This window comes from Ictidomys tridecemlineatus, chromosome 1, assembly GCF_052094955.1.
Source record: "Ictidomys tridecemlineatus isolate mIctTri1 chromosome 1, mIctTri1.hap1, whole genome shotgun sequence".
Lineage (NCBI taxonomy): Eukaryota > Metazoa > Chordata > Mammalia > Rodentia > Sciuridae > Ictidomys > Ictidomys tridecemlineatus.
Window position 1 is genome coordinate 32,957,556 of NC_135477.1, and position 25,524 is coordinate 32,983,079.

Here is a 25,524-nt window from a genome sequence, read left to right on the forward strand (position 1 = left end):
ACCTGGTAGTCCTCTCACACAGCACGGTGGGAAGTGCCTCTAGCAACAAGTTGTTCTCTCCACATGCTAGAAATTAACTTGAAGTTAGGATTTCTGAAAGGGAATCTAATTAGCATTTCTTCAAACTGCCCCTGAGGGTGAGCTTGGCTAATGTCCCAGAAGGTGCCAAAAAATAACTCAAGTTCCTACCTTCTAGTTTTCTCTTCTCACGTCTCCTGGATGTGCCTCTAGATCAGGGGTGAAATCTCCATGCAAAACTCAAATGGAAAGACTTGGCCAATGAGAAACTTGACATCCTCATATTAAAACAATTCTGACGAATGAGCATTTTATTTGGTGCTATAACATAGGTACGGGGGGCGGGAACAAGAAAAAGGTACCTACATGATAATATTGCAATCACACACATCTGTGACAGGAGAGCTGTTGAAGGGATGAGAATTAGAATTAGACCAGGTTGGGGACATACTTCAGGTGCTAAGTGGAATGAAAGGTTTGGGGCAGGAAGATGAGCAGCTGCGCAACTCTCTCCTGAGCTGACCATTCTCACAGACTGTGAGACTGTCCAACTTCTCTGAAAACATGCAAAAGAGTTACACACAGTAACAAACAAAAGGCTTAGCCGTAGTCACTCACATGCTCTGCTTTCAGCTGGGTGAATGTATATGTATATGTGTTCAATGATGAGAACACCTTGATTAGAATAATTTAAAGAATGTCTCAAAATGTGGATAAACATAAAGCATGAGTGAAACATAATTTCTCCTTCTCTCTTTCTCCTTGAACCTAATGTTGGCGGGGTCTTAAACCTAATATCTGCGTGACCTGTTATATGGTTTGCCCTCTTCCTGGCCATACACGTGCATTGCAGCTGACAGAAAAGGTAACTATACATTTTTTTTAGGTTTAAGATTCATGTATTTTAGCCTATAATTGATATACAAATAAAATTTTTCTAAATCCAGGGGAGGTTGCTGATCCATAAAGGGGAAATAACTCTTTGTAACTATAACACACACATTAGTGTGTGCCTTTATATATATATATATATGTATGTATTTATAGTATGTGTATAAATGTTAGCATGTAATGTAAGTATATACCTGTATATACATATATGTGCATATATATTATATTTACAAACATAAATAAGAAATAGACTTTTGTGAGCTTTGTTCCTCACTCCCAAAACTCAATAGGAGCTATATAGTAGGTGACACTTGTATTTTTGGCAACATCACTATTTCTGAGACAGATTAAAATAAGCAATGAGTGTCTGATGGTTTGTTTTTTGCTTTTTTTTTCAGTACTGAGGACTAAATCCAGGGGTACTCTATCACTGAACTACAAACTTTGCCCCTTTTATTTTATTGCTGAGACAGGGTCTCCCTAAGTTGCTGAGGCTATTCTTGAACTTGAGATCCTCTAGCCTCAACCTCCCTAGTAACTGGATCTGTTCTTGTTATAAATCTGAGTGGGAGGGTTTCTGTAGTTGAAAATATTCTGCAGGTGACTCTTATTGTCCCTTTTGCCCAAACAAGAGCCATCAAAACCAGAGATTCCCTTGGGTTAGCTCAATAGTGCTTGCCCAGGCTGGAGATGTGGCTTAAGTGGTAGCGCGCCCACCTGGCATGCGCAGGGCACTGGGTTCAATTCTCAACACCACATAAAAAATAAAATAAAGATATTGTGTCCAACTAAAACTAAAAAAATAAATATTTTTTTTTAAAATAGTGCTTGCCTAACATGTGATGGGCCTTGGATCAATACCCAGTACTGGGGAAGAAAAACCCTGAAATTCTCAGGCCTGACTACACATTAGAATCATCTGGGGAACTAATGAGAACATTCTGGATGCCCAGGTCTTAGCCCATGTTGATTGAATCAGAATCCACAATGACAGGTTGGGACCTGGTCTAAATGAACCACTGCCTTCCTACTTGTGTTTCACGCTTAAACTTTTTGAAAGCTCTTCCTCTTAATGATCTTATATGATTTCCAAATCAACTCTCTGAGATAAATGGAGAGATGGAGGCAGATTGTTATTATCCCACTCAGTGGATGAAGAAATCTATGCTCAGAGATGTCCAACAACTTGTCCAAGCCAGTGTGGTGTGTAACATACGGGTTTGGTTATAACATAAAGATGGAACTTGAATTAGAACCAGTTTTTCCAACCCTTAGATTAGTGTACAGTGTGTTACAATACATCACTGGCTAAATGAGTTGGGGAAATGAGAGAGGAAAAACCATACAGTAGAGGTTTTATTTTAATTTATTTTCATATATAAATATCATCGGGTAAAAAAAAATAATAGATTTTATAGAGAATGTAAGAAGATCATCTAGTATAGCTGTGGATATTAAAACCAAATGCATCCCATTGTCTGGGGTGGTCATTTCTCTAACTTCTAAGCAGAAACATCATGAATGTTTTGTCCACAGTGTGCATTAATAAAGGTATATAAGCTCACTTTAATTGTGTCAGAAGTACCTGTCTCTCTTACCTATTTCATTTTTTTCCTGCATAAATTGGAAATTCTAGTCATCGGTTAAAACAATTTTTTTTTCATTTTGACTTATCTTTAGGAGGAAGAAATTGTTGACTGGTGGAGTAAATTTTATGCTTCCTCTGGGGAACATGAAAAATGTGGACAGTATATCCAGAAAGGCTATTCCAAACTCAAGGTATGGACCCATGCTCTTGTGGGTGGAGGACTCAAGATCCATTAACTGGCCCCAGGCAGAGCTAAGAAGACTAAAGGGCCACGGCGCTGCTGCTGATGGGGAGGGGCCAAGCATACCTCTGGCCTGCCAGAGAGCCCTCTCACAACAGGTTTGGCTTTGCCAAGATTCCAGGGCTTGAGGATAGCTGTTGAGTTAGGGTTGCGTGACTGCCACTTTGGAGCCTGGGGGCATCTGGCAGAGGGTTGGAAATGGGTTGGTACCACACTAATTAGGCGAACAATTATCCATTTTTGACTCAGGGAGACCCAGAAGTCATGGTGCTCTTTGCATTGGTTGTCAACATGCTTCATTCTGTTTCCTGAATGAGGATGGGTTTTGCTGGCTGAAAAGTTGATTCAGTTACATGTATCCAGCATAAAATCACAACCATGGGCACATGTGTCCAGGAGAAAAACAAGCTATTGATCTAGGCAGGGCTGTCTCTCTCTGATCCGTCTGTTAACATTCTGAATTTTCTAATTCTTCACTCAACTTCTCAGACTCTAATGTGCTCAAGTAGAAGCAAATGGGGGCTGGGGATGTGGCTCAAGCGGTAGCGCGCTTGCCTGACATGCGTGTGGCCCGGGTTCGATCCTCAGCACCACATACCAACAAAGATGTTGTGTCTGCCGAAAACTAAAAAAATAAAAAAAAGAAGCAAATGCTAAAGTAGTTTGAGCAATGTGTAGGAGGAAAAAAAATTAAATGAGAAATAATCATTAAAATACTTTTCCCCATCAAAGTAGAAACACCGAAATCTTTTTATGTTATTGTCATAATGGCTTATTGCAGCCTAAGAGTGTTAAAAAAAAAAAAATCACTAATTTAGAAAAAGGATCCAACTGGGTTGGGACATCCATCTCACACTCCAGCTCCCTCCCTCCTTCCCTTCCTTTCTTCCTTCTTACCTTCTCTCCCTCTTTCTCATCTTTTCTCCTCTCCTTTTCTATACTGTTTAAAATCAAGGTATAATTTGCATGCAATAAAGTCATTCATTCAACAAGTTTTGATTGTACACACCCATGAAAACCACCGCCCAAAAAAAGACAAAGAACATTTCCATCACCATAGAACACTCCCTTGTACCCCTTTGCAGCCAACTCCCCGCAACCTTCAATCTTTTTTGAGGCAACCGACCTGATTTCTATCACCAAAGATTGTTTTTGCTTGTTTTTATACTTTATACGAATGGAGTCACACAGTATTCATCCTCTGTGTATCTGGCTTCTTTTTTTAACATTTAAAAATTTTTTAGTAATAGATGGACACAATATTTTTATTTTGTTTATTTTTATGTGGTGCTGAGGTTTGAACCCAGTGCCTCACATGTGCGAGGCAAGCGCTCTGCCACTGAGCCATAACCCTGGGTGTCTGGCTTTTTTAGTCCCATGTGTTACTTTTGAGACTGATCATGTTGTTATCTCAGTAGTTTGTCCTTCTTATTGCCGAGTAGTATCCTTGCTGTAGATACACCACATCGTGGATAATTTGGACAGGTTTTCATTTCCTTTCGATTAATACTTAGGAATGTAGTTTTGGGATCCTACCATAGGTAAATATTTAACTCCATCAAAAACTGTCAGACATTTTCCAAAGGGGTTGTATCATTCTACACCCAAAGCAGCCACAAGAGAGTTCGGGTTGCTCTACCCATATCCACGTGACCCTTTGGTACTGTAGATCCTTTTGGTTTTAGGTTCTGTCTGTATTGTAATAAGAAATGAAGAATCTCTTGATGGTTTTCAGATATATGATTGCGAACTGGAGGAAGTAGCAGACTTCGAGGGCCTGACTGACTTCTCAGATACTTTCAAGTTGTACCGAGGCAAATCAGAGGAGAATGAAGATCCTTCTGTGGTAGGAGAGTTTAAGGTGGGTGAGTTTATTAAGCATGCTTTCACTCTGGCTTACAACCCACCTTTATTTTCTTCATGAACCCAGAATAGAGGACACCCAACCTCTGGGCACCATCATGTTCTCTGACCTCTGAAGGAAGAGAAACTGCTAAGGAGGGAATGGCACTGGGGAGAGCCAGGTTGCCCAAAGCCATGCTGACTGCCCACTTCTTTCTGCCTGCTCTTGCCAGCCAGTCTTGAATCCCAACGATGCAAACCTTCCCAAGACCTGGTTCCTCCTCCCCATTCCACTGCTTTTCAGGCTTTTAGCAGGTCCATTATGACCATCTCCCACTTGACTGTCCTTGCTCCTGTGAGTCCATCCTCCTTGCAACCAAATCTGCTTCTGCCTCTTGATGGCTTAAAGACATCACTTGGGTTTCCACAAGATCAAGTCTCAACTCCTTCCAAAGGCAGAGCTGGCCTTTCATAAGTGACATGTCTCCCCTCCACACCTCCCTCATGGCCCTACCCTCCTGCTCAGAGAACCTCTCCCAAGCCCCAAACACACCTTGTGTCTCACAGCTCAGAGCCTTGGGACAGGCTCTTCTTCCTTCCCTGGATGCCTTCCTTCCCTCTTTGTGGTCTGACAAAGTCCTACTCTTGCTCTAAGCACCAGCTCAAATGTCATACTCTTTGTCAACAGTTTCCTGATTGCCTCAGGTGCTGTGACTCACTCCTGCTCTGGGCTCCCAAAGGTCTGGGTTCCCTTCGCAGTGAAAGCACCTTTCACATTGTGTTGGGGTTTATGGCTGCCTCTCCCTCAACCACACTTGGCAAAGCCATGGCAGAGATGCTGCCTCTTCCTAATCCTTTGCCAATAGCAGACATGGCTGATGGATCAGGGGATTATACCCTACACACGATCTCAAATCCTTCTTACAGCCTCCCACCTAGCAGTCAAGAGGGCATGAGAATCAGGCAAAGCTAACAACCCTATGCCATCTGCACTCCTTGAGTTTTGGGTCCTCGACATCTAGCACATAGTAGGGGCTTCCTTTATGCCATTTGCCTTAATGAAGAGAGATGGAACTTAGGCCCTCATATTCCAATTCCATCTTCAGTAATTTCCCCTGTACTTGAGCTGGTTTCAGGATAAGAGGGATGACCTCTCCCACTGTCCTCTCCTGCTGGCCTGCTGGTGCGTTGACTCAAAAAGCATTTGTGTCCCTACTAGATGCATATCCCCAAGTTAGACCCAAGATGGCCAGAACCTAATGTCTCCACCTTAAGTAGCTCCCAGTCTCGTGGAGGACGTAGACAACAGATAGATCATTTCATCATGGGTTCAGTGCGGTGACAGGCCTAGCACAAGGTTAGAGGTGAGCACAGGAGAGGCACACCCACCCCTGGGCAGTCCAGGAGGTGTCCTGGAAGAAGTGGTCCTTTTAGCTGAGACCTGAAGGCTGAACAGGAGACTCCTAGGAGTGTCCCTAGGTGTACAGGGGCGAAGGGAGAAAAGGGAAAACACCCTTTGTTCCTCATTGAGTTTCTTCCTCTCTATGTGTGTAGCTTTTCATTTCTTCTTGCCACCACCACCCTCACCTCCACCTGCTGCCCAGGTTACTGCTTGCTCTTCCTGCTCAGTCCTGCCCTCTCTTTTCCCCTGCTGTCCCTCAATGACTTGATAGTCATTTGACTTTCCCTACCAGAAACACACAAAGAGCCATGTGGGTTTTTTTTTTTTCTTTCCAAAAGACAGCCCCTCCCTCGCCTAATCCCACCACCCTGGCAAGCTATCCCCCGAGGGCCCTGAGGAGCAGGGCACATCTCAGGAGCCCTCTACCCGGGTTGTCCAGGGCCCTGTGAGTCAAGCCTGCGTCTTTTTTTCCTAGGGCTCCTTTCGAATCTACCCGCTGTCGGATGACCCCAGCGTGCCAGCCCCTCCCCGGCAGTTTCGGGAATTACCTGACAGCGTGGCTCAGGAATGCACGGTTCGGATTTACATTGTTCGGGGCTTAGAGCTCCAGCCCCAGGACAACAATGGCCTGGTAAGAGTTTGGGTGTGGGGCCTTCTCCTGTAGCAAGATAATTACAGTCATCAGCCACAATAATTGTCACGTTCTTTCTTTCTGGGCGTCTGTTATCTCACTAGGGGAAAGATACTCTATCAAAACAATGTATTCAGGAGGATTGTCCCCATGGGGATTTACCTAAGACTCGAAGGGGCTTAAGGCCCTCTGGTTCATCCTTCTCGGTTTACAGATGTGACCTGGGACACATTTGCTCCAGTCACAGGGCCAGCAGGGGCAGAGTCAGGACCCCACCCCCACCCCCCATGGCTGCTCTGCGGGCCCGCTGGCTGCCTGCCACCCAAAGGGGAACGTGGCTCAGGGCTCCTCCCAAGCTCATGGGTGCCACAGAGGCCACCCTGTCATCAGTTAGGAGAGGGTGTGGCAACAAGCTCAGTCTATCCCAGAAATTGACTTCCACTTGCACCCGATGTACATGACATAACATCTCTTCTGTCTTGTCCCCGCAGTGTGACCCTTACATAAAAATAACACTGGGTAAAAAAGTAATTGAAGACCGTGACCACTACATTCCCAACACTCTCAACCCCGTTTTTGGCAGGTAACGTACATTTTTAAACGTTTTTTTTCTTTATGGAATATGCCCTGAGGATGTAATGTGTGCTTATCCCTGGGCTAGGCCCTAAAACTGTGGTGATGAATTCAATATTGTAGTCGGGGAAGAAGTCAATAAATAGGTAAATGCACAAATGAAAGGATTTCATGAAATTGGAAAGTGCCTTGAGGAAAGTCAGTCAGGAGACGCGCTTCCCTGAGGAGAGATTTGCTTTGAGACCTTGGGAGGTGGAGGGACAGGGACCATGGAAGGCCCAGGAGCTGGATAAGCTTGTGCATTCTGCACCAGAAGAACAGGTGCAGAGCTTTAGCTGTAGTGAAATTCTAGTCTCTCTTCCGGAATCTAGTTTGAGCTCTCTGTTTTGGTCCCACCAATTCGATCCAGAGACTGTATTATTGATTCTTTCATCCAAATCGAGGAGGTATGCAAAAAGTTATAGGGTTGAAATGTCCTGCTCCATTTGTCTTCTGTTTCCAACGTTTCTTGAAATAGCATTATTTTCTTCGTGGTTACAACCTAGGGCTTGTTTCTGAACTTTGCATTTATTTCATGGGAACCATCTCAAATGATCGATATGAAGTCATCTCTAAGTAGGACCAACAGTTCTCACCTACAAACGGCTCCACATTTAATAACAGTTGTTATTGACCGAGCATACAGTGTGCAGGCCCCATGCAAAGCCACTCAACTAAAACATCTCAAAAGTCTCACAGCTCTGAGGTGCTGCTTTTATCCCTATTTCACAACAGAGGCAACTGAGGTTAGAGGGGATCCGTGCATACCCTACCCAGCTGCTAAGGGCAGAGGCAGAATTCAGGCCCAGGTCATATCACCCCAGCACCAGAGCTGCTTCATCACAGAACTCTGTTGCTTGCCACCATCTGATTTTTAAACAGGTCAAACTTATTAATGGGGCAGGGCAGGGTTTAGCAGCCCAGCTTCACAGGTGAGGAAAGAGGTCCATCACAGAGCCCAGGTGTAGGTGGAATTCCTGACTCCAAGCCCCAGGCCTTTCCAGCACCCTTGGCAGTGCTTTACATTAGTAGCAAAGTCATCACTTGTAGAAAAATGTTCTTTGTTCAAATATTTGTGAAGACAGTGTTATTTGTACAGAACCTTGCTGAGTGGAAGACTACTCAGTCTTTGTCTTGTGTCCTATATTTGTTGGTTTGTGCCCTTATGCATTCTCTCTCTTTCTCTCTCCCATGCATATATGCATGCACACACTCACACACATGCACATACACACTCACACACTCAAGAGTCTGCCACTCAAAGTCTCTCAGGTTCAACACACTCTTCTCACAGTCAGTAATACACTGTGCACACAAGACCACACACTCAGCCCCCAGGCATGCACAGGGGCGCGCGTGCACACGCATACACACACACACACACACACACACACACATACACACACACACCCTGGGGCCACGTGCTGGAGCCAGGGAGTGGAAGTAATCCTCTGGCATGGCAATGTGATCGTTTTCCTTTTCTTCCTCTGATCCAACCCCAAGGTCTAGACAGGAAAAGGCACGCAGGGCAGGAAGGAGGGCCGGGGAAGTGGGGAAAGCCAGCTTTGAAGAGAGAAAGGCGGCCCTGTCTGGTGGCTCGTCTCAGAGGAGCCAAACACAAGCTTAATTAAGTGGCAGGAAAAGTCTTGCTCAGAGTCACCCTGGGAGGAAGTGATGCTGTCAGGGTCTGTGGCCAATGGCTGTCTGGCGGTGCGCAGACTTCCCCTCAGCCAGCAGGGTGGAGCCAAGGAGACGCTGGCTTTGCAGTCCCTCAGGTGGCTCTGGTCCATGGCCTTAGACTTAGGAGGTAGCTTTCTTCTTAGCAGAGACTCTTGAGGACTCTAGACAGGAAATCAGGAAGGAGTGACCTTTCCTACATGCTCGGCCATCGTTCCCCATATTCCTCTCAAATCATGTCATTCTCCAGATTACATTCAACAGAATATCAGTGTTTTTGGTAAGATATTGATGGATGTTCCAAGGGGTAGGGGAAATATTCCTTAGTCAAATCAAAACACCTGGGTTAAACACATAATAATTACAGGGATCTTTTTAGAGCCTATAGTCCAAAATAAGTGGTTCTCAACCTTATTTGATCAAACAATTTTATTTTCTCAAAGGACACATATGACCTATTCTTTGGATTCCAGGATTGGAAATGTGACGCTATGGGGCATCAGTGGGTATGATGCTTCCTTCCCCTTTCTCCTGTGGTTATCTGCCTCATGCAGGCCTCAGGGAGCTACCACAGCCTAGAGAAGTCACTCAGATTTCCCTAGGAACCATTCTGGAAGTTTTTCCAAAGCCACATTCACATACACCCTTCTGCTAAGATGGATTAATATCCCTAGCTCCTTGGGCAGAAATCAGTCCACACATCAGCGTGCATGCTACACGGGACAGGAAATACAGGGGTAGAGGGGCCTTGCACAGTCTTTCCTTCACAAAACTTATCGATCACCTTCTATGAACCTAGTAACTCCGTGGACAGTGCAAATACAGAGGCCAAACCCTGCCCGTTTGGAGCAGATGTGCGCAAATTAGCATTCTCTGGATCATGTTGCTCACTTGCCACAAAAAGTACTTCTGGTTATTTCTGTATCTCAGAATTGTCTGCATTTTATAGAAAAAAATCTTGAAATTCCAGAACTTAAAGCAGAACCAGGGGGTGTATCACACTGTATTGATGGAATTCCACTCACACCCCTCCCCCACCTCTGTGCTCTTAGGGTGGATCCACTGAGTTCCATGGGGGAGGGATCTCTGTTGAAGCAGAGGAAGGAACAGAGTAGGGACACAGATAAAGGGCTGCAAGACAGTGTTCTGGTGCCATACTCCTTTCCCTGCTGTGAGAGATACTCAGGTGCCCTGGTAAATAGGAATGAGATAATAGTGAAGTTAATGATATTATGATACTTTATCATTATTAAGTAGGTTATAATCCTGCCAAATGCTTTCTAAACATTTTTTCACTTAACCCTTCTAACAATGTAGATGGTGTGTATTCTCACCATTTTACAGGAGAAAAAAAATGAATGCAGAGAGATTAAGTAGGTGGCCTGGAGTCCCACAGCTAGCAAGCAGGAGCTGGGATTGGGAGATAGGCACTTCAGCTCATACTCTCTTCCTGAGTGAGCATGTGTTCTCTTGTTTATTACTGTCACTTACCACCTGTCAAGTCTCCTCACCCATCCCAGTTGTCCTGGTCTATTGTTCTCCAGCAGCCATAGAGGCTGCCTGGGAATTCTTTGCATGGAGCCCTGGTTCTGGTGAGTTGCCTGGATGGACTGTGGCGATTCTAATCTGACATTTCCTTACTTAGAATGTATGAACTGAATTGCTACTTACCTCAAGACAAAGACCTGAAAATTTCTGTCTATGATTATGACACTTTTACCCGTGATGAAAAAGTAGGAGAAACCATCATTGATCTGGAGAACCGCTTCCTGTCCCGGTTCGGGTCCCACTGTGGCATCCCGGAGCAGTACTGTGTGTAAGTGACTCCACCCACATTAGCTTCTGTGGAGGCTTTGCCTCTCCACCTCTGCGCCTTTCTTCACTGGGCCACTGCCCCTTTCAGTAAGTGACATGCCATTTCTAATGATAAGCTTACTTTAGGGAGAATCAAGGCCACCACGTTTCCCAATTCACATTGTAGTCTGTGTAAGTTGGTGGCCACTGGAGAAGAGCAGTGCCCTTTGGGAGCAGAAGTGGCAGCGCTCAGAGAACCAGTTCCCCCTGCCCCTCTCTGAGCCCCCTCTTGGCTGTCAGGGACTGAGGCTGGCAATGTGTAAAGGCAGGAAGGAGTTCTCTGCCCTGTGGAAACAAGGATTCGCTGTCCTCCCTCCCCCAACTCGATCGGTTCTGTGATGTCTCTCTTCCCCTGATGGCTACCCTTTGCCTTTCTAAGTATCTAGAAAATTTGGAATCTCTATGAATAATCTCAAACTCCCCATTTCTATAGTGGAGGAAACTGAGAACAAAAAATAATAATGATGAGTAAATAATGATGGATTTGGTTGAAGCCAAAATAACATGTGGATTTTAGGCTTCGAAATAGATTTCTAGGCAAAAGTCAAAGTGTATAGCACATTCCCTGCTCTCATTATGCCTAATGCTTAGAAGCACATGGGTACAGTACATGCCTGTTGAGAAAATCTTGGGGCCCTGCAGTAACTCTGGGCATATGATGTTATTTGCAGTTCTGGAGTAAATACGTGGCGAGATCAATTGAGACCAACACAGTTGCTTCAAAATGTAGCCAGATTCAAAGGCTTCCCACAACCCATCCTTTCTGAAGATGGAAGCAGAATCAGATATGGAGGGAAAGAATACAGTTTGGATGAATTTGGTGAGTGCAGAGCTGCGGTTTGTAAGCAAACTCTAATAACCTATTTCTGTTGCTGGGTTTGGGGAAGGGAGATGGATGGAGCCAGAACCCTAGTTGTACTCTATGAGACCCTGCACACGTGACCCTAACTAACAAAAGCCACATTACAGTAGAGTTTTGCTGTCTTGTCAAGCACCAGCATGGACATTCTCCTGTCTGCCTTATGTTTCATTTGCCCTTTTCAGGTCACAGCCATTTGAGCTTTGAACATCAAGTTCTGGTAATTAACTAATTTCTATGTAATACATAATTCATTCAAAAATGCTCAGATGACAGGCCAAGAATTTCTCTTCTATGTTTATTCCATCATTTATTCCATCCCTTCTCTAAGATGCCTCATGGATGTGGGAGATGGTTCAAGAGCCAGCTAAGTTCCATATGGCTCATGTCCAAGTTTAGGGTCTTTCTCTTTGTCATGCAATAATTTGTAACACAACCAAACCATCCTGACACATAATCAACTAGCCACACCATGACCAAGACTGAAATTAAGTTCCATAGAGCATAAGAGCTACGGTATGCTTCCATGTTTTGTAAGGGGAAGGACTTCCACATGGGATCCTGGTGGGGCCAGCCTTGAGGGTACATGGGAAAGGTGAGCACAGATACATAGGTGTAAAAGGAATTCCTGTGCCTCAGCTTGATTCTTGACACTGTAAGAAACGAGGTTTTGTCTTTCCATTTTGAAAAGGACTTAGTCAAGTGCAAAGATGATTAGATGTTTAAGAAATGTTGGTGCTGCAAACACTATTGAGAATAAAATGGGAAACATCATGGTCTGGTAGTTAAGGTTACCTCCAAATAATCAAATAGCTATCCCCGCCCCCCCAGAAAATTCTACCAGTCATGGGGATTGTTTACAGACCAAATCACCCCAGAAAAAAATTAACAACTGAAAACAATCATTTTTGCTTTGCTCAGTTGTGTGGGTCAGAACTGCTCAGTTGAGCAATTCTTCTTTGAGTCTCTCATGGGGCTGCATTCATCTGAAAGCTCAGCTGGTGGGGACTGGCCAAGATGGCTCACACACATGGCTAGCAGAGGATGCTGGCTCTCCTGAACTTACAACCATAGCACCTAAACGGGCCTTTCCAACTGGGCAGTCTCTGGTACTCAGACTCCTTACCTGATGGATGGGTTCCTCCAAAGTGAGTGTCTCAAAAGAACCAGGCAGGAGCTTGATGGTCTTTTATGCCTTATAAGTCACACAGCATCTTTTTCCCATACATTAGTGTTTCAATATGTCTTCAGATTCAAAAGGTAAGTATACAGAACCCAACTCTGGCTGGGAAACTTGTCCAAGAATTTGGGGCCATGTTTTTAGAATGCTACAGTGATGCTAGAAGCACTAACAATTGAACTCCAAAATTTCAGGGGCTTAACACATTAGAAGTTTATTTCTCACTAATTCAAATTAAGCATTTCCACAGGTGGATGGCCTTCTCCCAAGCAGTATTTCATGGACTCAAGGTCTTTCCATTTTATAGCTCTGCCATTCTTCAGCAAAGGCATCTAAGGTGGCTGTCCCCCTCCATATCCAAAATAGAAAGGCATACAGAAGATCCTACATGACAGATATTTATGGGCCAGGTCCAGAGGTGATATACACATCACTTCCACCCATGTTACATTCTAGTTGAATTTGGTAGCGTGGCCACATCTAACTGCAAGGGGGGCTGGGAACTTGGCTATCAGCCTGTGCTGCAAAAGTAAATACAGACTGCTCTTGCCATCCTGGGTGTGTTTTGGTCCCTTTGTCCCTTGGGAGTCGAGTGTGTGAGTGTGAGCAAGTTGAGTGTGAGCCTGAGAGAGGCAGAGCCCCTAGTGAAGAGCTTTCTTTATCCACTGTTCCTGCAAGTCAAAATTGACACATTGGCAGTGCCTGTCCGTTGTTGCAAAGTCTGGGGTAAAGTGCCGTGAGCAGCTCAGGTCATTCTTACTAACCGTCCCAGATACCTATCTCTGTTTCAATGCCATTTTCCATTCCAGAAGTCAACAAAATCCTGCACCAGCACCTTGGGGCCCCTGAAGAGCGCCTTGCCCTTCACATCCTCAGGACTCAGGGGCTGGTCCCAGAGCACGTGGAAACAAGGACTTTGCACAGCACCTTCCAACCCAACATTTCCCAGGTGAAGGAGAAGCCTCAGCATCCTAATGCAATGGCTAACACAGATTTACCTCTTGTACCATGATTGAATACTTGTAGATACACGAGAAGTAGAAATGACAGTCAAATTAATTTCATCCCTAAGGGGAATGTATTGTACAAATTTTCAGGGAACTCACTAAATGTCAATGGAGATTGTCTGTGACTCAGAACAAACTTGATCTGGACTCTCCCTCTTGTCCCTGTTTCTCTGAATCTGTTTAATCTCCTTTCTTGCTGTGGTGACCTTCCTGTGTGTTTAAATATTACAGATAGTTCCTGAGTATTTTTGTGTTGTAGCCCCATGTAGTTCCAAATGTATAGGCACTAGCTGTCCCAACCTGGCCCAATTGTCCACCAAAGGACCATTTAGCTGTAGCCAGGAGGACAGGTTCTGAGAAAATGACTGAGCTACATCAGGCCTGGGGAGAAGTTACCATTTGAGACTAAAGAGTCAGGGAATCCCTGCTCCCCTTCCCCCCAAAAGAAAGAGTCAGGGAAGCAGTCCCACAGGACACCAGATGGCAGGTCACAGGGACCATGTGCACAGTGACGGAAGCAAGTCAGCTCCCAGAAGATGGGGAGCACTTTTCAGAGACGCAAAGCAAGGCCTGAACAATGCCAAAATAATCTAAGTGGAAATGTCTCATAATGAACATTTCTAGGCCATTTCTGCAGATATATGGATCCAGTGAGTCTGGATTAAGGCCAGGAATCTGAATTTTCACAAGTTCCATGATGGATTCTGATGCAGGTGGCTAGGAGATCCCATTTCAAGAAATGTCAATCTACTGGATGCACATACTGTTAAACCTACTGCAGGACTAGGCACAAGATCATCACGGAGGAGTGGGCATAATTGGCTGGATTTACTAGGTCATTTTGTCACTTGCCTCTTGCTTTCATTTTGTGCCACATTTTCATTTTTTTCCATTTCTTATTCTTTTTCCTTCCACCAAAGAACCTATTCTTCTTTCTCTCTCCCCTCCTCCCCCTCACTTGCATAGTCTCAAGAAAATGACAAAGTGAAGGTGGAACGACAGACCATTATGTCAAGCAAAATAAGTAAAAACAGGACCGCGTGGGGAGGGGAGGCTAGAAAGTGACATTGACCAAATTATATTGTGTGCATGTATGAATAGATAACAACAAATCCCATCATTATATATAACTCTAATGCAACAATTTAAAAAATTGGTGAAAAAAGAAATGACAAAGTGAGGAAGATTTCTCCCTTGGAATCCCCCAACCCACTGTCATTTCTGCCTACAGCATTAGACACGGACTGGCTAGGTCTTACAGGACACCTGTACGCCTCATGTTCTGCAACATGTCTGATGTATTGTAGAGCCCTGAGCCCTAGACCTTAGTTGGAAGAGAATCAGGCTCATAGTAAAATGTATCTCCCTTCAAGAGCTCCGGGTAATTCATTTTGATCATAATGCATTAGGAAGCCAATCTAGTGGTTTCCTTGGCAACCTTCTTGAAGACCAGTCTGTTTTTGTCTGAAAGTAGAGTCTACAGAACATCCAAAATACTTTGGAGACTATAAATTGGTTTGTATGGTTGATATAGTTTTAAGTGGCATTCCCCGCCTGTCTGGAAGAACGTTCCAGTCAGATGAATAGGCCCAGTCTGCGGCAGCCAGAGAGTTGAGCAGGGTCTCGCCAAGATGGCAGCACAAGTGTCAGAACAGGCCTTCGCCCTTCCTCCCTATGAGCCTCTTACCAAGTGGTGGGCTTTGATGAGCCAGTGTCTGGGGAACAGTAACACTCTTGTTGTTTGAGTCCCACCTTTGAAAGAGCCTTATTGTAAGTTTTGGGGTTTTTTTTTTTCATTTACATTTATATTACTCTAATTTTGTATCTTGAGGTAAGTGGAAAATCCCTTGAGTATCACAAAACTGAGACAAATATCAAGAAGTATTGTGGTGATGCATAGAGTGACAGCCGGAGAATTGTGAGAGGGTGAAGGACCCAGTTTTAAATTGTTGTGAGAAGGGATGTGTGTGTGTGTGTGTGTGTGTGTGTGTGTGTGTGTGTGTGTGTGTGCTCGCTTTAGTGGGTGTGGTGTTGGGTAAGTGATGGAAAGTCCCTCATTTTACTAACCAGGAAAAACTCAAACTATGATACAAATGAGCCTGTGCAGCCATCAGATCCCATGGTGAGAATGGAAAGTGGGCGGCCTAAATAACAATGCAGATATAAGATTAATCTTGGCTGGCTGTCCTCCTCTTGTTGCTGCCCATCTGGACTAACAGATCAGCACACTTGAAGCACTAGTTTAACTTAAGAAATTGTATGATAGATGATTATGATTGTTTTACTTACAACTTCAGTCTTCTTTTCATTTTTGGATGGTTTAGGGCAAACTTCAGATGTGGGTGGATGTTTTCCCCAAAAGTTTGGGACCACCAGGCCCTCCTTTCAACATCACACCCCGGAAAGCCAAGAAGTAAGTAATCTCCAGATTCTGCTGCCTTGGACTTAGGGTTTAGTCCAGAACCGGAAGAAAAATAATTGAAAAATGTGCTCCTTGCAGATACTACCTGCGTGTGATCATTTGGAACACCAAGGATGTTATCTTGGATGAGAAGAGCATCACGGGAGAGGAAATGAGTGACATCTACGTCAAAGGGTGAGGTAGCATGCAGGAACCTTGGAACAAAACAGGTGTCCTCCTTCACTGGATGCCTACTTCATTAGAGGCCCACTCTAAGATTCTTGGCTACCTGAAGCTATTTTATCTTATTAATTCCCTCTGCTTAGAAAACTCTAGGAAAACACAGGTGGGAGAAGGGGAAGAAATCAAAGATAAAATTATATAGACCTTGTATATGAGCAGGAATAGCTAATGACTCTAAAAACTGATATTCACTCCATCATTTCTCAAAGTAGATTTTCTTCAGTTTATTAAGCAAATTTGTTATTTCTGAGACATTTTAGTCCTCTTTGACACTGTGGATAACTAGCCTCAGAAAATAAGTAAAGTTTTCAAAATTTGTTTTTCTTTATATTTTATTACCAGCAACCAAATGTCAGGAAAATGAGGAAATGTTGGCATATTTTTTAAGAAAATCATTCCTCTCACTAATATTTCCTGAGTGCATCCAGTGCATAAAATGCATAGTTGTTCATTACCCTCCTTTTGTGTGTGTATGTGTGTGGTGTATGTGTGTGGATTGAACCCAGGACCTTGTGCATGCAAAGCAAGCACTCTACCAACTGAGCTATGTCCCCAGCCCAGTTGTTTGCCACTCTCTTGCTTGTATATTCATTTCAAACAGTCCATATTGATGTTACTTTCTTGTTATGCCTTGATCAGAGATGTTGAGTGCAATACAGCATTGTGATTAAGAAGTCAGACTTTGGAGTCAAAATATCTGGGTTGAAATCCAGACACTTTCCCTGCTAACTGGGCAAGCTCATAAACTCACTGTCCCTTATGCATAGAATGGAGATAATGGTAATGCCTGCTTCCTTGGGCTATCCAGAAGAATCAGTTACTCGAAACATTCAGGATGGTATCTGGCAGATGGTGTGCACTACGTGGGTGTTAGCTGCAATTATTGCTATTATTCCACATGGACGGAGTTTGGTTCTTTGCTATGTAAAAGATAAGACTTCTTGAAATGTAATGTATTCATAAAGTGAGAACAAAGTTTCACTTATGATCCCAAGTGACCTTCAATCAAAACTTAGTTCAAGACATGATTATTATTATTTAGGTTCAGTGTAAACAGGGAATGTTTCATCAAGTTCTTCATTATTCTTTCTCATTTCAAGATCTCATTACCATTCCCCGAGGAAAACTAATCCCAGCTAATTATATATATGCAAATTCATTTGACTATCATAAGCATTACTTTTTTTTTCCAAATCAAGAAAACAAATTCAAGTAATACTGGATCGAAGGAAAATTCCTCTAAGCAAAGAGTAAAGCTCAACTTAAAGCACCATGTAAAATTTGGAATTAAATCTAAATGCTAAAGCTAGGAGTATAGCTCAGTGGTGTAGGACTTGCCTAGCATGCTCAAGGTCTTGGATTTGATCTTTAGCACTCGAGAGAAAGAAAAAGAGATGGGGAGGGGATTCTAAGTACTATATAGAAAAAAATGACCCATGCATAAATACCATGCCTAGTACTACATACATTCGGGTATTATATGCAAAGCTATAATGCATGCACACCAATGCATACAATTAGAGTTGTACATACTTGCTTAACTTGTCTTAAAATTAAATGTGAAAAAATTTACCAAAAAAAGAAAAAAGGCAGCACTGCCAGAGTGAGCAAACTAGGAAGGAATGATGGTGACATTTTAGGGATGGGTCAGGAGGTGAAGCCATCAAGATCATAGCCAAGAGAATGTAATCTCTCTTGAGTTAGTTCAAAAGTTAACAGAAGGAATCTTTCAACTAACTTATCTAGTCAGTGAATTGACTAGCAAAAAGGAAAATAATTGTAGTTGATGGATATTTGTACCACTACTCATACTAGGAATTAATATTAGAACAAGACATTATAGTCCCCATGGTCCTTTGAGGCAGACTTTGGAGTCAGACTGACCTAGGAGTGATACTTAATTCCATCAATTACTGGCTATGTGAATTTGTAAAAGTTAAATCCTCTCTGAAGCTGTTTCCTCATCTGTAAAATGGAGACGGCTGCACAGTTGTTGAGAATAATAAAATAACACCTGCTAAGTACCCAGTTCATAAGTGATGATCAGAAACCCTGAGTTAAGGATTTCCCCCTTCCCACTCTGCCCCTTCAAGGCATGATTTCTCCTGTCCTCATGTTGACCATGGGCAGAGAGCGCAGGTGGGAGAGGAGGCTCAGAGAGCGTCACAGCCAAGACCACCTTCTACCAGGCCTGGTCCAGGCATCAGTACTTTTAAAAGCTCCATGGTGATTCTGATACAATTCTAACGCACAGTGTAGAGAGCCACACATGCATTCCACCATTTTGCCTGTCTAAAACCAAATGTCACCACCTGGTTCCAAACCACGACTCTTCCCGGTAGCAGGCAGATGTGACAACAACTTCCTTCTGGTCCCATTCATTCATTCATTCAACAGGTCCATGGGGACTAGAATCATGTTTATTTAGTGTCTACTGAGTGCCAGGCACAAGCAAAAGGAAACATTTCAAAATGTTACAAGTTAAGATGTGATGTTGTTACCGAAATGAATGCTCTTAAAATAAGCCTGTGGAAATAACAGCTTACATCCTCAGTGCTAGTCTCATTAATAAGATCAGGCGAATTTAAGAATAATAAAAAAGGAAGCTGCAAGATTACTTGATTCATGCCCCCCCCTTTTTTTTGGATTGCTTAAGTAAGATATGGAAAAGGAAATGCTAACATTTTGAGCTAACTCCATATTCATTGAGCCTATCAGCAGTGATGACAGACGCTAATGAGTCATAGTTGTGAAGACAAAAAATCATAGCCAGCAAGCTTCAGTATACCCGAAATAGAAGCTACATTGTTGATATTTTCCAGAAAACTTCACCTTAGCCCTATTAACTGAAGTCTAAAGGGTTTCCTGCTTTGGTTTTAGAGGAATTATATTTTATTTGGCTCCAACCTGTGTTGGATGCAATAGAGAGCCTCCCCTTCATAAATCACCCCCGGCTCCGTCGATAACTGGAACCTGCCCAAGAAAAGTGCATTAATTCTCTTGCTCTTCTCGCCCCTAATCACTGCACAATTTTGCGGCCAGATTACTTGTCAATCACATCAAGCTAAGTCTGTTTGCCTCTGCTTTTCAGCTGGATTCCTGGCAGTGAAGAAAACAAACAGAAAACAGATGTCCATTACCGGTCCTTGGATGGTGAAGGAAATTTTAACTGGAGATTTGTGTTCCCGTTTGACTACCTCCCCGCCGAACAACTCTGTATTGTTGCTAAAAAAGTGAGCTCTGAAATAGGCCAATGAAAGTAGATTCTTGGGCCTTCCGTAGCTCAAATATTCAGGGAAGGTCCAAGCTGGTCAGGACTTTGGAGGTCACTGAGTCCAGCTCCCTCTTGGTACAGATGGGGAATCTGAGACCCACAGAGGTATAAAGCTACTTGCCCTTGCCCAAGGTCACACAACTGACAGGTATTTGTGTGATTAGGAAGTAGATGGGAATTTAACTGGAGGTTTGTGTGCCCATTTGACAAGCCCCTATTAAATGACTTTCTTCCCCCTGATATATTTCATAGGGCAAAAGATAAAGGATAGAAAAAAGAGTCCTTCATCAGAACATACAATGACCCATGAGTGCTTTTTATGTCATGGGGAAAATGATCTTTCCCATGATAGGCAGAATTAATCAGAGACCAAATATTAAATGCCCCTTTTAATCCTCCTTATTAAGCTTCAGTATCTGCCTCACTTCCTTCAGAAGCACTTCCGGGAAGGCTCAGGGTCCTTGTTGTCTTAATTAGTAAGAATTTCAGTTACAGGACTCAACTCAAACTGGCCTAGACTTAAAAAGTGATTTATTGGTTCACATTCCTAAAAATTCCCGTGTTGGCTGGCTTTAGCCACATCTGGATCCCACGTTGAAGAGATGTCTTTAGACACTGGTCCCACACTCCCTACCCTCTGCTCTGCCTTCCTCTGTGGGCCTCCTTCTAGGCAGGCTTTTCCCTGGTAGAGGCAAGAGGGCAGCCAGTAACCCCTCTTGTCCTGTCCTCTCAGAAAACCTCAGCAGAAAGAGAAGAGAGTCCCCAAGGCACCAGCCAGCATTCTGGAACTGGGCATTGCTTTCTATGCCTGTCTGAGATCATGTGCCCTTGTGAGTCTGTGCTCTGATTGGCCAAGCTTGAAGTTAGCCATTTAGTCCAGATTGAATCCAATAGTGGGGCCTGAAAGCTGGACGGACAATAGCAAATGTCCCCTGACCCATTCCTTTCTCCTATATCCATGGCACCACACCCTATCAAAACACACCTGCTGGCCTGAGGATGTAGCTCACAGGTAAAGTGCTGGCCTAGTACACATGAGTCCCTGGGTTCAATTCCCAGGATCACACACACCAAAAACAAACCCTGCCCTCTGCCTGTGCCCCATTGGGTCAGGCTCTACTCAGTGCTGGTCCTACTCAGTGCTGATGCTATCGTGAGCACTTTTTCTGTGCCTGGGGGGATGGATGTCTTCCAAAGGGACTTTCTAGAGGACAGAGGCTCAATATGATATTGAATCACATACACTTTCAAATGATGAGGCAGAATGGCAGGGGATGGCATCTGAGTCAGGCAATGCCCTTAGGTCAACTTAATTTTCCTCTTTGCCCACATCTAGAGTTGGACCTTCTGTGCCCTGAATGGTACTTGAAGCATAACCCTACAGGACAGTCAGGAGGATCAAAGGACAGTAACAGAGAGGGTTTCCCAGTCCCTCAGAGCCAGGCCCTCCCAGTTCTGCAAAGGAGAACATTCCAGGAATATGAAAAACAGGATATAACCCAATGATCTTCGTTAAAATTCCCAAAACACTGGGTGTATTCCTGTCCACCAGGGCCAGAGGAACTTAGTCATAACTGGGCTGTGGAGGTGTTATTCTTGGTTAATATTGTCTGAGCAGAGGCAGGGATCACAGTTGAGAACTTAAAGACCCTTTCCTAGTCTTCCCTCCGAACTTTCAGTGTGAGAGATCTGAGGGTCTTAGGAGACTACAAACATGTAAAAGCCAGAGATATTTTTCAAAACCCCAAAATATTAGGACTCTGTGTGTGTGTGCGTGTGTGTGTGTGTGTTACTAGGGATCGAACGTAGAAGTATTTTACCACTGAGCTACATCTCCAACCCTTTTTATTTTTTTTATTTTGAGACAAGGTCTCACTAAATCGCTTAGGGCTCCACTAAATTTGAGCCTGGCCTTGAACTTGTGATCCTCCTGCCTCAGCCTCCCCAATAGCTGGGATCACAGGTGTACACCACTGCACTCTGCTTAGAATGTTTTAAATCTGTACTGAGAAGAGAGTAGAATCTGGGCCCGAGTCTCCACTGCATGTTAATTGAGAGTACGCTCTTACATCAAGTCTAGTAGGATGGGTGGGAGATGGCTGCACAGAGGGAACACCGCAGTAGGTGCTGCTGTGGGCTGGCCTAGAACATCTGGCCTTGGGAGAATAACCTGAGCAGGCCATAGTGGCTTTCAGGAAGGAGATCAATTTCTTCCCACCCCCTGGGGTGGCAGGAGGAAGTCACACTGATAAAAACATGGCAGGCAATCTGCTTTTGGGAATTGCCTGGGACATCCTTTTTGTCACTCAGTTGGTGGCCTTGAGACTCTCTGGGAGGCTGACATGAAGTGGAAGAATGGGGCGAGTGGGAAGGGGTGTTGGGGAGGGCAAGGAGATAAAGGCCCCATGCCTTAATGCTGCACCCGGGGACCAAAGGGGAGGGCTTCAGATCCCGCTAATCACTATCATTTAGGTTTGTCCATGTCTCTTGTCATTTTAGGAGCATTTCTGGAGCATTGACCAAACAGAGTTTAGAGTCCCACCCAGGCTGATCATTCAGATATGGGACAATGACAAGTTTTCCCTGGACGACTACTTGGGTATGTAGGCTTACTTACTCACTTAGAATCGAATAATTCTAAGAAACTTGGCATTAGTGAAATCAATTAAAGCTTGAATTGCTTAAATCTCTACTGCTGGTCAGTAATAGGAGAGGGCTGTCCTCTGGGCAGTGTGGCCTGAATGGGGAGTGTCACCCTTTCCATGGGCCCTGCCCACCCTCAAGGGCTGTCATGGAAGGGCTCACACCAGCTCCTGTCTCCCCTAAAAGGATCGAGTCTGTTTACTGGAGTGGGGGGAGGGTGGGATGCCACAGTCCCACCACCTCACCCTGCTGCGTGTTGACCTTCCCACCACTGCTCTGCCCCAGGACATCTCCTCTGTGGCTGAAGGCACCAGTCACAGGCCCCACTCAGTGCCCTCCCTTCTTGGCTCTTTCTTCCTTCCACCCTTTAAAACGCAGCCTTCCCTGAAGCGTCCCGGGCTCTTCTCCAGCCACCCTCCCCACTCCAGTGATTTATGCCTTCTCACCTTAGTTGAAGGTGGAGTTCCGTCCTTCAGCTTTCAGCAGATTATGGCTCCTGCCCCAGGAGGTGTAGCCTGACCTGCCTTAGTGCCTCATAGAGTCCTAAGAAACTATCACGACGATTATTCCCAATTCATCCATTCACCTTGTACTTGTCTGTCCCCTAAAATTTACCATAACTGAAATCAAACTGGGCATTTCTTCCCTGACCTCAGATCTGCTCTCCCCATGAAATTATCTCACCCCGGGGTCCCTCCGTTTCCCAGCCACCCAGTGGAAGCACTGGGTCCTCTGTGACTCCTCTTTTCCCCAGGACCTGGCCACCACTCAGTGCTTGCAATGTAATCCGCCTTATCATGCACAGTTCTTTTCTTATTTCTGTCTTCCACTTGCCAGTTCATTTTCTCTTGGCTGACCGTTGCAGTATCCCCTGACTAGCCTCCCTCCTTCCAACCTGCTCCAAGGGGCTCTTCCTAGCAGAGAAATGTCCACCAATAGCTATATCTTACTCCTCCCTTGACCCATCACGGCAAACCAATAAAATTCTTTTAACTTAGTGTTTATTAAGAGTAGAACAGGGCTGGGGTTTGGGCTCAGTGATAAGGCACTTGCCTCACACACATGAGGTACTGGGTTCGATCCTCAGCACTACATAAAAATAAATAAATAAAATAAGGGTATTGTGTCCATCAGCAAAAAAAAATATATATATATAGTTATTATATATTTTTTAAAGAGTAGAACAAACAAATGAGTATAGAAGTATGCTATGTTATAAGAGCATATGGGTGGAACATTCCAGAATAACAGAGAATTTCCTCCTAGAGTTTAAATGAAGCAGTCTGATGACAAATAAGGGGAATGACTATTTCAAAATGGCTAGCAAGCCAGTCACCAAAAGCAGAGACTGACATGAGCAGGCATAAGCTCAGAAGAAGCTGAGCAAGGTCAGCTGTGGCCTGTGCCTCCATGATACACAGAAGGGCAGTATCTGAGCCTGACAGTTTAAAGTGAATCTACCACAACCTCCTTATTGCCGCTCCTCCTGACCAGACTCCTCAGACTCTTGTTCTATTACTGTGGAGTTCACCCTACATCACAGACTCCATTTTCTTAAGAAAATGGCTCTCAGGAGTCCCCAAACCCAAAAGACACTTTTCACCTATTGCCTCAGTGGTACCAAAGAGTTAATGCCACCCCATCATAGAAGAGGTGTGCTTCTCCAGACACCCCAGTCCTGGCCAGGATTCTCAGTTCCTGGTGAGGGTTTTCTGTTGAGTTATGTTCCTTCAAGCCCCTATTTCTGAGGTCAAGAGAAACTTGAACTTGAACGTTCCGTGGAGCTTCCCATGTTCCGAGTACCCGTTGTCTTTACCCACAGCCAAGTGACCTCCCTGTTCAGGGCAGCACAGAACTAAAATGAGTACATTTCAAATACAAGGGCTGTGAGTTCAGTGGAGATTTTGTCTATTGATGTTGAATTGCTTTGAATTTATAGAAGAACTCTGTTTATGCTCATGTCTTGGAGAAAGAAAACATGTAATCCTCTGTGAGAGGCTGAGCAGGGGACAGTTATTTCTTCTGCCATTTTCCATCCTATCTGGAAAGAATTTAAAAGTCTTCCTCTGTCTCTTTCTCTAACTCACCCATCACCTGTTCAAAATCACTGTCTGCTTCTCTGACAAGAACGTTCTGTTCACTTGTGAACAATGGCTGATCCTCTTGAAGCTCATTTGGATTTCACGTTGTTTCCTTGGCTAGGTTTCCTGGAACTTGATTTGCATCACACGATCATTCCAGCAAAATCATCAGAGAAATGCAATTTGGACATGATTCCAGACCTCAAAACCATGAACCCCCTAAAAGCTAAGACCGCCTCGCTCTTTGAACAGAAGTCCATGAGAGGATGGTGGCCATGCTACGCAGATAAAGATGGCTCTCGGGTGATGGCTGTATGTATTTCCTGGTTGGGACTGTTTATTCCTTTTATCATTTAGGTTTTGCTCTTTATCGGTAGATATACTCCAGGTTAGATAGGGCAGTGTTAAGTTTGTTAAAATGTTTGTACCTGGGATTACAAGAAAAGGTGGGAGACGCTATGAATATGTGTTTGCAGGGCGGAGGTGAAGAGATTGAAATGATCCAAACAGTAGGAGTCTAAGTGGTTGCACAGTATTTCTTTGGGACACGCCTTCACCAGGGAGGGTTAATTTATGCTGAGCTTTCATGACTACTCAGTACAGAAAAAGAATCTTCAAATTTGAACTTCTCTCATCAAAAAAAAAAAAAAAGTTGGAAAAAGTAAGGAGTACTGAGTAAGAAGGCGGTAACTTATAAACATGTTTGGGGAATTCAAGATATATTTTGAGCCAGGCACAGTGGCACACGCCTATAATCTCAGCTACTTAGGGAGACTGAAACAGTTAATCATGAGTTTAAAGACAGTTTGGACCACTCAGCATGAGTCTGTGTTTCAAAATTTTAAGAAAATGAAAAGATCTGGGATGTAGCTCAGTGGTAGGGATCCCCTGGATTCACTCCTTGGTAACACACTTGTACACACACACACACACACACACACACACACACACACACACACAGAGGCAGTATGGCAAGTTATCATGATCGGTCACAAAAGACTAGCTCATTTGTTGTATCTAACATCTGTGATCGTTAATTATGAACCAGGTAACATGCTAAGGGTCTTACATTCATAATCT

The 25,524-nt window shown here is 44.1% G+C and overlaps 1 protein-coding gene across 2 annotated transcripts in view; it reads left to right on the plus strand.

Moving 5' to 3' along the window:
* Positions 1-25,524, plus strand: part of Myof (myoferlin) — a 151,247-nt gene that overhangs the window by 121,887 nt on the left and 3,836 nt on the right. For both annotated transcript variants that reach the window (XM_078037972.1, XM_078037965.1), the window contains 13 exons: positions 872-883; positions 2,590-2,688; positions 4,474-4,599; positions 6,458-6,613; positions 7,105-7,196; positions 10,548-10,718; positions 11,428-11,576; positions 13,605-13,744; positions 16,127-16,215; positions 16,303-16,398; positions 19,538-19,679; positions 22,220-22,319; positions 24,566-24,756. In XM_078037972.1, the coding sequence (XP_077894098.1) occupies positions 872-883; positions 2,590-2,688; positions 4,474-4,599; positions 6,458-6,613; positions 7,105-7,196; positions 10,548-10,718; positions 11,428-11,576; positions 13,605-13,744; positions 16,127-16,215; positions 16,303-16,398; positions 19,538-19,679; positions 22,220-22,319; positions 24,566-24,756 (1,563 nt within the window). The remainder of the gene's footprint in view (positions 1-871; positions 884-2,589; positions 2,689-4,473; positions 4,600-6,457; positions 6,614-7,104; positions 7,197-10,547; positions 10,719-11,427; positions 11,577-13,604; positions 13,745-16,126; positions 16,216-16,302; positions 16,399-19,537; positions 19,680-22,219; positions 22,320-24,565; positions 24,757-25,524) is intronic.